Source organism: Bacillus rossius, chromosome 2, assembly GCF_032445375.1.
Source record: "Bacillus rossius redtenbacheri isolate Brsri chromosome 2, Brsri_v3, whole genome shotgun sequence".
NCBI lineage: Eukaryota > Metazoa > Arthropoda > Insecta > Phasmatodea > Bacillidae > Bacillus > Bacillus rossius.
The window spans coordinates 48041282-48057854 of record NC_086331.1 but is presented as its reverse complement, the minus strand read 5'-3'; the positions used below and the strand labels follow the sequence as shown (position 1 = coordinate 48057854).

The 16573-nt window shown below is 35.8% G+C and overlaps 1 protein-coding gene across 1 annotated transcript in view; it reads left to right on the top strand.

Moving 5' to 3' along the window:
• LOC134529271 (uncharacterized) overlaps window positions 1–16573 on the top strand; it is a 218129-nt gene that overhangs the window by 137248 nt on the left and 64308 nt on the right. The window contains exon 6 of the mRNA XM_063363167.1: window positions 14958–15097. Coding sequence (XP_063219237.1) covers window positions 14958–15097 — 140 coding nt within the window. The remainder of the gene's footprint in view (window positions 1–14957; window positions 15098–16573) is intronic.

The window sequence follows — 16573 nt, the reverse complement described above, 5'->3', positions numbered from 1 at the left end:
TAGACCAAACCAGTTAGTTTAAGAGATCCACCGTAACTCTGCAGCTAATACTTGTAGGAGTTAAGCTAAATTTATTTGTCACTCACTCCACTCTGGCTGTGGGTTTTCTGCACACTTCTGTGTTTCCTTTACATAGGTCAGCACATGCTTCCAGACCTTGTTTGTTATGAACGATAAGTTAGAATTTATTACATCTAGAGTGGAGGTTTTCAACCAATGTAAAAATAAAATAATTTTTGTCAACAAAATAATTATATTATTATTTACAAAAAGTTTAAATTAATTGCCTATTTCCTGAGCTGCCGAAGGTAGGGACGCTCCACTAAACTCCCTTTTAATCGCTAATGGACTTCGGTTAACCATTCAGAAAAATACATTCTCATTACATTCAAGTTCTTTTCACAAAATCCTTGAAATATGACCAATATTTCCTTGGATTCATACAGAATTTATTTTCATTGATTTCTACTACCTTATTATGCTGCATTATGGGTCATTCAATAAGTAACGAGACTAATTGATGTAGATCAAAAACTGTTTATTTAATAAATGTGAAACTTTCAAAAGTTTAAGTTGACATGGCAGCGGCCCTAACTGTCCTTATGCTAAGCAGGGGTTCGCGTCGATACATGTACTGAGATTAATTTGTGGGCGCCACCGTGCAAGGGGCACAGACCCGTGAGAGAGACTTTTTCAGGGCCGTGACGTCGCCCAAGTGAGGCGTGATTTTAACCCCCCTAAAGCCAATCCTAGTACTCGCCACTGGTCCGCTCTCAGCGTCAGGTACGCTCTTCACCTACGCAGTGGACTCTTACAGCATCCCACATGCTGTCACACCACTCAGGATGTTCAAATAAACAAATACAAATAAAATCGTATGCCCTGGTTTATTAGTTGCTACTTCGCCTACACCTTTGATTATATCACGCAATGCCTGCGGCACGAATCGGTTCACTTGGTGGGACCTGACCACGTGGTCACACTATACAATTTGGTAATTAGCATAAGAAGGACCATAGTGGTCATTAATACAATTATTTAAACAGTCCCCCCAACCGAGAGAAGCCCCGAGGAATTACGAACGAAAGATTTAAGATGATTAAGATTTAACAGAATTACTTAGCAGTGCAGGCAAGCTGATGCGTCTGCTCTCGGTCGGTGCTGGCGAAGGACTGGGGTGAGCTCAGGGCTCTGCTATCCTAACGTGGCGTCTTCGCGCCTAACCAATTACCGTTATACCTATTTACGATTATGTGCCACAGGAAGCTACAGGTAAAACATGCAACACTCTTAATAATTAGATTACACCTAATGCATGATAAAAACTATTAACTAAAATTACAACAATTTATTAATAATGATAACCAGTCCGGCTTCAGCGGACTTCGGTTCGCCTCGAGCATGTTCGGTACGTCTTTTCGTTGTTTATGCCTTAACTAAATATTAATTACTTAAAGTACATAAAACACTCCCGGCCGATCTGCCGTCACACGCCACTTGGGGAAAAATAAGATAAAAAGAATTACAATGTTTATCTCTAGTTAAAGGGGTGTGGTGCACTGCTGCTACAGCGCCCTCTTGACGTCCGTGGCGCGGTATTCAAAAACAACCACCCAACTACGTACTCAAGACGGCTGCCAGTACGGGAAGTGTGACGGGGGTGAGGGGAAAGGTGGCGGAGGCGGACCAGGCTTCTGGGGCGCAGGCCCGGTTGACGTCAAAGTTAACATCTTTGCAATGTCTTCTGATCAGCTGTTTGGTAAGATTTTGTAAACATAACCTATAAATCAGTCAGTTCAAGATGTCAAGTCTGATTGAAAATTGCACCGCGGAAGAACAACATGCCGTGCTTAGATTTTTAGTCACAGAAAGGTGTTAAAGGTATATATATCCATGCAGCAATGTTAAAAGTGTATGGGAACAATTTTTGAAACCTTTTTCTAACATTTACAAATGGGTAGAACAATTTAAAAGTGGCCCCAAAATGATCAGTGATGAGCAGCAAAGTGGCCAACCAGTCAAAGTTGCCACTTCCTCCTTTGAATATCACATTGACGCGATAATCTAAGACAGCTAAAGAATCACTATTGAAATTATAGCTGCAAAAGTGTCTTCAAGTGTTAGAACTGTCCATAACATTATTCAAAATAAACTGCAATACAAGAAAACCTGCGCGAGATGGGTGCCGTGACATCTTACAGACACCCACAAAGAAACAAAGCTTGAAATCAGTAAACAGTTGAAAGTTCGATGTTACATTGAGAAAGAAGCTTTTTTGAAAGAATTGTAATGGGTGATGAGACATGGATTTACTATTATGAGCCTGAGTCAAAGAGACAAAGCCTTGAGTGGAAACACACATGTTCGCCAATGTGGAAAAAATTCAAGACCCAGCCATCTGGTGGTAAAGTGATACTTACTTTTTTCTGGGACTCACAAGGCTTTATTTTATGCGATTTTCTTGAAGACCAATGAATAATCAACAGTCAATATTACACTGATCTGCTGGAAGACAAATTAAAGCCAGTAATTCCCACTAAATGTTGTGAACTTTTGAAAAAAAGTTGTGATTTTGCTTCACAACAATGCAAGGCCCCATATAGCACAGATAACGCAAGAATGCATTCAAAAACTGGGCTGAGAGATTCTTCCACACCCTGCTTACAGTCTAGATCTCACCCCTTCATACTTTCATATGTTGGTCCCCTTAAGGAATCTCTATGCAGCAGAAAATTCGGCTCAGACGAAGTCATGATTAAGGTGAAGATGTGGCTCTGAAAGCTACCAAAAGAATTTTATGCCAGGGGCATATGCAACTTATGGGAATGATGGGACAGTTGTATTAGTGTTGGTGGGATTATTTTGAAAAATATGTAAAATTTCATTTTGATTAAATGAACCGTTTTTGAGGTACATTGATTTGTCTTCTTACTTATTGAATGACCCTTGTATCTTTAAAAACATACTTAAGGCTTTATTTATCAATGAAATTATTAAAAGTCCACAAAATTTATTTGCAGTAGTTACTCCAAACATTCAAACACATAAAACTTTTAATTGTTGTAGTAAATGAAATGTAAACACATGTAAACAACTATCAACAATAAACCATCATATATGGTTTACATTTCAGTTATGGCCACTGCCATAAAGTCAAGAGAGGGTTGTTATCACCCCCCCCCTTCCCATAAATATCACCACCGAACTAGCCATTGGAGAGGGTCTGAACCACCCCTCGTAACCAGCTACACCCTTTGTTTACTTTTGTTTACTTTAGCAATGGTCGTTTGCTGGCTCTATTCATGTCTGCTCTTTGTCCCATGTGCCTGCACTCACATCTTCCTCACACTCCATCAGCTGTTCCCATACTCCTTGACCTTGGGACCTGTGCTGTCCATGTACAGGATACGTGGAAATACACTGTCTTTTCCACACACAATTTTGTTCCTCTTATTTCAAGTTCATGGCACAAATTTCCTGTGTCTCTTATCTTACTTTTTAATGCATTTTGTGTACGCCCTGACATTTTTTTCCTGTACGGAAATCACATTTTATCTCAACAGTTGGTTTGCAGTTTCAGGAAATTTTAAGTCAGTTTTCTCAACTTGATTTATTTCTACAACTTTTTCCTGACACAAGACAGTTTCTTTTTCCTTACCTTCACATTTTACATTCTCTCTGTGCAACTTACCAGTATTTTTCTTGCTTTACTCCTACTGAAATTTGTTCGTAGGTTTCTGTTTTCACCTCAATTATATTGTATCTGATTTCTTAGCATATTTGCTCTAGCAGCAGTATCTCATCACATTTCTGACAAAATCTGTGATCAACTAACTTCCTGCCTAACTTCTTGTTTTTCTTGGTCAGTTTTATATTGACCCTGGAATATTTCCCGCCTAATTATCCCATGTATCTCCAGACATTACACACATGCCTCTAATGCTTTCGATAGCAGTTCCATCTGCTCCTGACTCAAAATATCCCTTGCTTATAAACTTTTATAAGATTCTCAAAACTGTCCTGGACATTTGCATGAACCACAGGATTACCTAACACTATAGTTTCCTGATAAACAGTTTCTGTGAAACCCACTTCTACTCCAGGCTTATTTATCATACTGGTAGTCAAGCTTATAAAAATTTACCCAAAACATCAACATTTACTCTAGTGATTTTCATCAAATACACATAGAACTTAATCTGAAAATTTGGCAACACAAATACATATTACAGTTTTTTATCCAAATTGTTTGCGGTGTTTTCCACGAATTTGCACGACATTCCACAGCCTGTTGTCGACAATGTTTACTGCCAGCGACATTCCTTGCTGGTAACAATTTTTGTGTGTCTTTCCCGCATAATCCCGCGACGTGAAGATCTCTATGTCCTGCGTAGTCCGGCGCTGTGCCCGACCCGTGAAGTCCCACGTCCCACGATGCAATGTTCATGTACCTGTAAACTGGATACAACTGCATACCTGCCAACTTTTACGGATTGTCCGTAAGTTTTACGGATTTTAATACTATTTTACGGTTTTACGGACGTCTTTAATATCTTACGGATTTATTTTTGCGTGGTGGTTTATTACCGTTCATTGTACCGGCCATGTATACCTGCCAACTTTTACTGTACCGGCCATGTTACCGTCGGACCGACGGAAGGCGGATTGATAACAAAAGAAGAGATAGTTATTTGCAGATGGTTTGGACTGGTCTATGTTTGTTTTCCACTTAACGCAACGAAAAAGTGATTCCTTAAACGGAGGAACGGACCACAATTGTGATGTCAGCCCTACCTCCTTGGTCTGTTCCTTGTTCCTTATATTATTTCCAAAATGGCTGACTATTGTTCGTAGTTCCAATGTAGTGCTGCGCAACAGTTTTTTTTTTCATTTGTATTTACGTGATGGGAACCATGAGTAAGCTAGCCAACAAGAAATATATTCAGGCTTACCGTGCTGCGTATAACAACGAATTCTCGTGTATTCTGAAATCGCAAAAGGAGAAACTTTTGTGTTTTGCACAGTGTGCCGGTGTGATTTTAGAATTTCTCATGGAGGTAGGTCCGACATAACTACACACGTTAAGTGTCCTAAGCATAGGAAAAACGTGCTTTCTGAGGAAGAAAATAAGAAGATTGATAGCTTTTTCACCAGTACTGCACACACGGGGTTGGAAGTGACAAAAGCAGGCACTGTTGATGTCAAGTGGGCTGAATTATCAAGAGTTCGTGGAGTAGATGGCTTCCTGAAGTATAACAGACTGTCAAATGCTATCAATTCTGTCATTCCCCCACAGTAATTCAGAATGTGAGTGCATTTTCAGTATGGTAAAATAAACAGAACCCAATTTAGGTCCTCCATGTCATCTAAAACTTTGCAGTCTATTTCTGTGCTGAAATCAAGGAATTGTGTGTGTTATGAACAAAGATTTACCTCAGATTTATTAGGTAAAGCAAAGAAGGCAACTGCTGCACATTCTAAGTCTTAAAATTGCATCAAGGATGATAATCAGGAGATGACTGAAATATGTAACAAACATGTGATATAGCAAGGTATGTCTTTAAGTAATCTTGTTTAGTGAATACTATTGCTTTTGTTTTGTACTTGATCATTTTGCTTTTTATATGCATGCTGTTTAAATTGGCACATTCTGGATAGGTTTAGTTTCCCAGTACATTTACAATATTGACTGTATGAGGTTTTCATTCTAGGCCATCGATAAGCCCTTCATGTTATTAGTAAATTAGCAGAAACCAAATGGAATAGAAAAATAGAAAATAATTGCACATAAAGCATGTAAAAAATTGCCGCATTTGATATACAGAGCTGCCAACCATTACGGATTTTCCGTAATTATTACGGATTTTAACCCCGAATTACGGAATTACGGAACATCGCTGGTTTATTACGGAAACGAGGCTTTGTGTTGCATGGTAACGGAGAAAATTCCGTTTCTGCTGTGCGTGTTTCGTGAACGCAGTTTCAATACATCGCTTGGTTGCTCAAATAATAGAACTAGTAAGTGTGCGCATGTACGATGTACTGTCGAAATAAGTAAATTAATTCTCGTGTTTTTAAATAATAATGGGATGGTATTACGTCCGTTGTACGATACAGCTAGTACATATTCTCGGACTTATCGTTTGAAGGCTACTTACATCACGATAATTTTTGTACGGTACTTTGGCTAACCTGTGTTGTGTTATTTTATTTCTTGAAAGCCATTTTTTTCATCATAGTGTTTTTGTCCGGTTTTTGTCGTGTCTACAGACGTGAAATTTTTTTATGTTTTTCGATAGTGTTGTGTTCTTCAGTGCCGGTTGTAGAAATGAAGCGTGTGACAGAATAATGTGTATCTGGAAAGAAAAAAAAAACACGCAAGTCTTCAGAACTTTCGACTTAAATATTCAAAAGAATGGCCATGCTTGTCGTTTTCAAATGTTTGGAACGCCACGGTTTTGTAATGTATGCACGTGTGACTTTTCGATTGCACATGGTGGAAGGGATGACTGTAAACGGCATATTGAATCAAAGAAACATGCAGAACATTTTAAAGCCGTGACGAGCAGTAAATCTATATCTTCGTTTTTTCTCTACACCTGAAGAAACGAAAGTAACGAACGCAGTTATTGTTTACAAGTCCTTGTGTTTGTCTTGTTGTTTGTTTACATGACATTTCTTATCCAACCAGGATAAAAGAAGCAAATAAAAATACAGTTGTTTTAAAGTTTAACTTTGAATACTTTGAATTGAAGATTAAAAATATCCAGTAAAATTATTAATATTTCTTACATATTCAGATGATTGTATTGTTCAAATATATTTTTTTTATTCATTAATTTGCATTGTATTCATATTTTTCTTTTTCTTTTGCATATTATTGTCCCTGTTTTATCTTGTGGGTGTGTTATAATTAGGCTTGCCATAACTTCTCCGAGCCAAACCGGGACAGCGGATTGACCCGGGGGGGGGGGGGGGGGGTTTGGGACAGCCCCTGGGAAAAATTATGTTAAAAATTAAACCTTGAAATTCCCATAAAGATAAACACATTTTTCGGACAACTTTTTTGTATTATGTTTTACATTAAAATTATTTACATTAAATTAGTATTCATATGTTAATAAAACAAAACAAAAAAGTTATTTCCCCATTCCAAACAGTTCAGACAGACTTGAAAGTAATTCTTTTAACATTTACTTTTTACTTCTAAATAGTTCATAAAAGTCTGAGCAATAGGGATGCAAATTTACTTTGCGTGTCGAAAAAAAAATCCCTGTCTCCCCAAAGCGTTGTTCACTAATGAAAATTTTTCTTTCTACAATAATTGCCGATGTACCTGGCAAACAAAACATCTATTCTAAAACCCTGCCAAGATTTGGAAAGTTGACCCCTTGAACAGAGAAGTGATTAAAGAGCTGCGTATATTGGCTGGTAGTTCTGTTCAACCTGTTTCCATTTTTTTAATACAATTTTTTCGTTGTTACTTACCGCTGACCGGGACACGGACAAAACCGGCCTGGACACCGGGACAACAGCTTCAAACCGGGACTGTCCCGGTCAAACCGGGACGTATGGCAAGCCTATAAGTTATAATGCCCAATGAAAAATTTATCGTGCATGATTTACGCGTACTTTTTTCATATACCTAATTGCCATTACTGATGGGTGTGATTTGAGGTTGGCAGCTCTGGATATACGATACATTTTCCCAATTTAAAAGTTTTCTTGATGACCAAACTAAAAAGTTGGCAGGTATGCAACTGGATCTCGGGGGTACTCCAACTCTGCTCCCTCAATGTTTAGAACTCTCGTACACACTTTTAGCTTATTGAAACTGGTTACAGTCATTGAACAACACAGCATTATTCTCGATCTCATCCTCTTTACACACTTTTTCAAAACATTCTCTCTTGCCGACTGTTTTCTTCCCTGGACGTGTCGACGTACAAACCACAACACGTTCGGCCAGCCAATTGTAACAAGTCATAATTGTGCCCATCTAAGATGTTGACTTTTTCTTGTATAAACAAAAATACTTTAAAACTTATCTCAATGACAGCTGCAGTTAGTTGGGTGTTAAACTCTGTTGATAACTATAATATTTCGCAAAAAGGGTTAATTATGTAAAAAAAATAATATATTTGATATTATTTTATAATTTATTCCTATCAAGACAATATAATTGCCGAGCCGCCGAGGCGGCACGACCTCTTGGCTTCGCCCTTGCACCATGACTGGAGATAAACAGACATTACCAAGCTTACAGAGAATCCACTTAGCTGGCGACTTCCCAAAATATGTACTGTCTTACTATTGGCTACCCATACTATTCTTACAGCTACTATTCAGTGATTTCCTGCTCAGCAGGCCTTCCCCCAGTTCTGTCACATGTCTTTGTCTTTCTCTCACACCTCTCTTTTTTAATCTAATACACATTTCTGGGATTCCCTAGTCCTGTTGTACATCTGTCTTTCTCTTACACAGGATATGATAAATTATTGTCTTTTATTTTGGCACTGCTGTGTTGCCGCATGCCTTTCTTTATTTTTTTACCCACAACACTGTCGTCCGTTCTAGCCACATCACAACCACACCATGAATCATATACGTAAAGTTATCATTGTAAGCCAAATTTTGAAATTAAACAAAACATTGTAATTCATACTTGCATAGATAATAACCGAGCCAAACAAACGAAAAATCATAAATATGTAGGTAAAAGTTTTTTCTCAATAAAATAATTAAATATCATTATTAATTACCAGAATATTACTAATGATAGAATATAAATATTTATCTTGGTCAATGTGATCTTGAACTTATATATCAAGCTGATCCCTTCTGAATGACAAAATATGATATTTATTCCTCCAAACAAATATTCATAAAAGCTGGGGAGGGCAGAGTCTTGCAACTATACAACATCTTCCCAGAGCATTTGTGATGATGTACTACTAGCTGGGAGGAACAACATGTAGTTTCTTCATGATGGTACCCCAGCCCACTGCACACATGTGGTATGATAACATCTCAACATCACCCTTCCGGGATAATGGGTGAGGCATGGTGGTCCAGTGATGTGGCCTCTTTAGTACCTGACTTACACCTCAGGACTTTGTTCTATGGGGCCCTCTATTTTAACCACTTACATTGTGAACTACATCATCATACAATGGCATTTTGTAAACATCAGCATGAAGCGCCACAAATGTTCACAATATTGTTTTGCCACTTTAAAGTGTGCTTTGAGGTTGGAGGGCGGCACTCCTAACTTCTTTCATGAAGGTGAGACATGTTGGACTTCACAACCTCCCATAACCCATTTCACCTTCTTTCCACTGCGCTGCAATGATCGTACTTACTCTGTCACTGGTGTTGAATCTAGATGTTTTTGTTATTCAAATTTGTGCTTTACTTTTCAAGTCTGTAACTCAAGGGTTGCTTCATTGGACATATGTTCCTTAAAAAAGAATGTATATTTTGGTATTCCCTGCCACTCATTAAATTGATGCCCATTTCCAAACATCCTGTATACATGGTGCTTGTGGAGGAACTTGGTACAAAGGTGACATTTATATCCTTAACTATAGGGCAGAAACCTTATATGGTTCGAAGTTGGGCAGATACAGATCACGGTCATTGTATCATGCACTATGTCTACTACCCAGAGTTACAGAAAGTATAGGACCCCATGTAAGGCATTGAGAATATGTGTTGGTTTTGAGTTCATATTCATTGATGACAATGCATGTCCTGATGGAGTGCAAATGGTAGATGAATTTTTGGAAGGGGAAGATATGGAGTTTCCAGGTCTCCAGAGTGAAATCATTAAAACATGTATGGGATATCCAAGCGAGACGAATGTCATAACGTTACCATTCAGCAAGGACACACTCAAACCTCAGTACTCTCTTCATCAAAAAAGAAAGTTACTGCCAGTACAACTCCTGAGTCTCTCATAGCAGCAAGTCTTATTGATATTAGGCCTATTTTAATTATTAGGCTTGAACACATGCCAATTTGTAACTAATGTATAATTTTAATATTCCACCTTTATATTTAAATGTTTTTTATTATTGTATTAATTTGTATCTGCACTGAAATAACAGCTCTGTTAAAAACTTACTTATTGTGTGTAGTGTGGGTTGCCACACCCCGTACCTCTCCCTCTTTGTTACCAACAGTGGCGGAAACATGTGGGAAAGTCAACCTTATAAGCGCTCCCACCATGCTATCTTCCATTGTACTCATGCTGCAAATACACTGCACAGAACTGTACTATCTATAGTCGCCGCACGGTAAGTTCGTACTTTTGAGAAGAACTGTTGAAAAATGGAACTAAGAATATTTGGTTTACTATTGTGCAATTTGTTTGACAAATAAATAAACAAAATAGGACGACATAATTTATCAAGCTATTACGTTTCCGTACGTGTGTATGAATACTGAAATAATTTGTATTTGTTAATTTTATATGTAAGTTTTTAAACACGCGTGGCAACGATATTTATCGGTATGTTGGCTACACACTTGAAGAAATAGTTCCTTAGTATGTAATTTTGAACAGCTGAAATAACGATAAATATTGCTGAAAATGTTTCACATATGTTTACTTCCAGATCCTGGAGTAATATTGTTTAATATATACGAAAGTTAAGTTATTTTGTTTACAGATGACGTTGCAAGCTGTTGCGGATGAATCACCTACGTAACTGTGTGTCGGCCCGAGCCATGTTGAACGGTTGTTTTTGTTTGCTCAAAACGACTTCTGATTTTCCGAAAACATCCAGTGTATTTGTGTACTAATTAATTTTCTAATTTTAAAGGGTTGTCTTAATTGTAACTTGTAGTGAACTATTGCTTTTACAGTGTAACTTTGTGTTAGTTATTACGGTTTGTTAGGTTATTAAAATGAATGTAAAGAAGAAGGAGACAGCACAATATTATCGAAGTGGCACGAAGAGTTACGATGTTAATAAATACAGGTCAACTGGAACAGGGTGATGTCGCAGAAATGACAGCATTTCTTCTAGATCTGGGCGTCACGACCGTGAAAAAGTTAGTTACTAATTAACACGTTATGAAAGTATGTGCGTGAAAACGTTCCGTTAGTGTGGGGCGTGTTTGTAAAATAGTGTAAAAGCACCTTCCTCGCAGCTTTCTTGTTTTGAATGTCGGGCAAATTACAAACAGACACATTCTTATATTTTTGTTTATATATTAGGTAATGTCCCACAAGCAAAACATATTAAATGTAAGGGCATGTACACAGATACTAACCTAACATAACCTATCCTCAACCAACATAATGTAACCTAACCCAACCCAAATGAGGTTTATTTACATGAAATTAGGTTTGGTAAATTTTGGTTAGGTTAGGAAACATAATTGTCAATAATTAGAATGCATTTTAAAAAACTTGAGTAGAAATTCAACTCTACGTAGGTTGTTGTCATGACTTTTTGTTAACACCTGTAACCATAAAAAAATACAGCATTTGAATATATGCTCAGGGTAAATGTGCTAATGTATGCTTTTTAATTACAGGTGTTCTGGATAACGTGTTTAGTGATATGTAATTTCTCTGCTGTGTTTATATGTGATTCTTAAACATTAGTTTCATTACAGGATATAACATAATATTGATGGTAGTGATAATTTATTGCTGAGTTTCGATTTATTTAATATATTTATTTTATTACAGATTCTTAAGTTAAGTTTTTTATGGCAACAATTTCTTTTCTGCATTGTACATACTTAAGTGATATAGTTTTTATATGAGACAAACCACATAGACACATAAAAATACACACTTACAGAAATGTTTAATGTATAACTTAGAATTAGAATTTAAAATTTATTCTGCTTGATAGAAAATAATGCCTCTAATTACAAAACACATGTTGGTTAGCCATAACCTTTAACCGATACTTGACTCGGTTCGTAGTGCCAGAAAAGTGTTACTAACTTGGGTAAATATGTAGTTGGGCGGTATTTGCGAAAAAAAAAATGTTAAAATCCGAAAATACCTTTATTTTATGCTCTTCAACGTCCTCTTTTCATTAAAAGCGGCGGGGATAAGAAATTCCAAATACTTTAGGAGATATAGAATTTTTTAATTTTGCAATACAAGACCTGTGGAACCATTCGAGCGACGCCATTTTTGTTATTTTGCTGTGTGTTCGTGAATACGCGAATCGTCAATGCGTAATTAATAAAATGGTTTATTAGGTCAGGTCAGTTACATTATTAATACTTTCAAACTAAGCCGACATTAAAAATAATGTGAATTAATTTTAATTATTCTTTAGTTTTAAATTATTTATAATGTAACTGACCTTACCTAACAAACCCGTAACAAAGGATGCACAGTAATAACTCACGTATTTTTTTTGTTACTTATTACTTGCGCAACAATATAAAAATAACAAATAAGACTTTAAAATTAGAAACGTTAAAAACTCACCTATGTTGGAGGCGGTAATTAAACACCGTTTTAAACAATAAATGAACTAAATAATCACGTATTGGTTCGTTTGAATTCTGGCCTATCACGAACAATCACGTGACATCATTATCCAATAAAAAAAAGTAGATACTCGTACGTAAACAAGAAACAATGATAATCGCCACATTAATGCACTGGTATTGTGACGAAATTTAAAAATTCGATATCTTCTAAAGTATTTGGAATTTCTTACCTCCGCCGCTTTTAATGAAAAGAGGAAGTTGAAGAGCATACAATAAAGGTATTTTCGGATTTTTAACATTTTTTTTCGCAAATACCGCCCAACTACATATTTACCCTAACTTGTTATTTTCTATTCACAAATGACCTCTCGATGTAATGGCAGTGATGTGCCTGGCACTCACGGCTTTAGGAAACTAACAGTTTACATAGCTACCTCATACTGAATAATTTCTTAAAGTTAAATTCTTCATAAATGATACTGACATAATTTCCATGCTTTCAACCATAGCACTTTGTGATATAGTAATCTCGAAGCAGCAAAATTTCTTTTGTAAAACTTAACATTAATTGTTATAGATATTATGTAAAGACACAGCACCACGCTGGGTTTAAACTCTAAACTATAAAAATTTGCTTAGATTTTTTTATATTTAATATTTGAATTATTAAACATGGTGTTATGACATTTTCTACTGACATTCAACCAATTATAAAAATTGCAGTGTAATTTTACTATCCATTAATTACATCCCTATTTGACAGTTACCCAACCAAAACATTGCCATGTGGTAGTCACATGGTTTTCCACATGGCAATGTTATTGTTGATATTTGGCGGAAGGATACATAGTCACCTTGAAAATAGATCCCAGCTTGAAGCAGGGCTTCCTAAAAGTATGAACTTACCGTGCGGCGACTATAGGCAGTATGGACATGCACCTATCACCCATTGTCTTCCCTTTGATTCCTTTTAGAATGTGCTTCCTTTTTGACGAATGTGCTTTCTTTTTAGAAAGTGCTTTCTTTTTGACGATGAATAAGCATCTATAAGTCTTGGCACATATGTATTTGGTATCACAACTCACAAAAAATAATATTCGCAGAAGGACTTGGTTGAAATTTGTGTCAATATTGTTTACAATTGCTTTGATAAATGGTTTACAAGTGCATGAGGAGTTATTTTTTTATGGTATTTTCAATGACATGCAATTTATTAAGTGTGTAAGAAGTTATTTTCTACGGTACCTTCAATGACATGGAGATCACAAATTATATTACTGACCAATTTATGAATAAGGTGAAAAGAAGAATTGTAAACATGTTAAAGTGGTTTAAAATATTAACATTTATGATAACTTTAGAGTCTGTTGTAAAAGGTAAATGTTTGGTTTGGTTTGGTTTATTTATGTTTGAATGCATATGTAATAAGGACTGTATTTGCTCATATAGTTCTGCTAAAAAAAAGTGTATTATACGCTGAGATCTTTTAAGATGTAACATGAAACATGAAGCATTTTCATGTTTGAGAGATTTTGTTTATATCAAAGGCGATTCTAACTGTAATTCTTTTAATGTATTTCTGAAATGTTTAATACTTAACCCATTGTAATGTCTATGTAAGTGCAAAATAGGTGAAAGACAAATACTTTGAATTGAAACCTACCAAAATGCAATTTAGTCTTACAAACTAAATTACAAATTGACCCATTCAAACACTGCCTTAGAGGGGAAACTTTAAGTTCTTTACTATATCTGTTTACATACAGACTTGATAATTTTTTTTTAAATTTATTTTTTTTTTTTTTGCATATTTTAAACCAATGTTGTCAAACATTCAATGTAAACCAAGCAATGTTTTGATAACAAATGAAGACCATTTTTGGTATTACTTTAGGGAATAATTTTAGTACTAAAATACTTTTCTTTACTTAAATTTAAAAAATAGTACAAGTGAAATGTACTTATTGCTAACATTATTAGCATGATTTACATAAAATGGTCATATTTTGCTCTATTAATAGTTATTTAACCTCCTCCCCCCCTCCCATAGGCAGATTGTAACACAGGTTTCATTTTGCTTGCAGGCCGCCCTGGGTTCAGTCTTATATAGAATTTTACCTGGGCAGGTTTGAGGGGCAGAACCTTTGTTATGAAACACTGTACTGAAATGAAAACTGACAGTGACTATAAACTAAACGAACTTGGAATGCAGGCTGTGCAGTAATGCAATCTGGCAGCCAAGGTAAATGCCTGGAATCCACCAAAAAAACCTGAACGCAAATGGCTAAACTGGTGCGAGATTAAAAAATGTGCGGGCCGTAGAATGCCGGATTAAAAACCTTTCAATGTACCAGCACAAACCATGCTTATATATATAATATGGTTTCAGTTAATCAAGTATATGTCTGGATGAAAATTATGAATCATTAATGGCTCAAACAAAAATTGAAATTGAGTTTAACATTTTTTAATAACATTGTTTTTAGGACTGGCATCAATGAATTACGCAATTTGCAGTACCTTCCAAGGATTTCTGAAGCACGAGAATATTTGTTTGAAGACCGAACCAAAGCTCATGCTGATCATGTAGGTCATGGCCTTGATAGAAAAACAACAGCTGCTGTTGGTAAGTGAATGATTTTGTTCTTTGCATATGGTTTTAGCAAAAAATAATACCCACAGTATATTCTTGTCAGACTGCACTGTTTTTTTTTAGAGTAAACACTTGTAAAAAAAATACAGGAGAACCCTGTTATAGTCTTCCTGCCTACAATGTTTTCCAGCTTATAAATATTTATTTTCTATGTATAATGTTTCAGGAATAGTGCATTTCCTGCTTATAATGTTTTGTTTTATAAAGTTCAATAAATGCAAACAAAAAGTTTTAAAAACCTAATTATGCCAACACCTCTACCATCTGTGTATTTAACATTTTTAAAAGTTTACTGTATAGTTTACATTTATTTTTGTTCACTATCCCTTCTGTGCTATCAATTTAGATTTTTAAAATAGGATTTTATTGGAAAATCAAAATGTAAGTGTACCAGAACACTAGCGCTACATGTTAGTGCTGGCTAATGCTGTGTATTCAATATGTTCGCAGTTATGTGTTTTTTGGCACCTTTGTTTTGAAGGGAGAAAAAAGGCAAATCCTTCCATTCCTTGTCATTTTAGTATGTTTTCTGATGTATGTACGTAGGCCTACAATATTTTAGATGGCCATCTACTTCACAATGACAAGAAAAAAACTAAGTGTTTTCTATTGCTGATAAAGAGTATAATTTACTTCATTGACGTTATCACCAATCGTGAATTGTTTTACAGCAGTGTGGCAGTGTGTCTTTAAAGACAATAAAATTGAAGCTGGAAGCACAATGAAGTTGAAAAATTGTTTGCTTGGTTAAGCAACTTAGAGAATTGAGTATATCCATCAGTAGTTTTAAATTTAAATTGGTTTATATAGCTTGATGAGTCAATTGGTAAAAGTTCAAACACTGACAAGTGCTAAATTGATATTTCCTTTTTATAATACTTTCCTGCTTATAATGGGTTTTTTTTCCTTACGCTCCCCTGAAAAACATTATAACAGGATTATACTGTACAGTGGCAGAGTTTCACCCCACTTGCTGTAACAGCACACACAAAAAATGAGGACCTCCTGAAGCTTATAATCTCAAAGAAGAATGATAGGTTCCCTTCAATTGGAGCCTCATTGATTTGGTTGTGTTCTCTCTCTTGGGTTAGTATCATTATGGGTTTTGTGTGTTGCTGTTTTGAGTAGTGTAATTTATTTAGGTACTAAGGCAGCAGTCTACAAATTATTCTGGAGTATTTGGAATGTTTGGCAACTTGGCATCATGATCACATTTGTGACCACAAGTTTGGTGACTTATATGAAGTGTTTATATGGTAGGTTTTGGCTGGTATGATTTCAATTGGTTAGCAGTAAAATAATTTTTTCTTTTAATAAATATGAAATTGGCTCAGAATGTAGTTTTGGCTTTTGAAGTTACAATAGAGATATATAAAAATATAATATTTGCGCATGTGTTCAGAAAATGTAAATGTACACACACCGGGAAATAATTATTTATATGAAAAT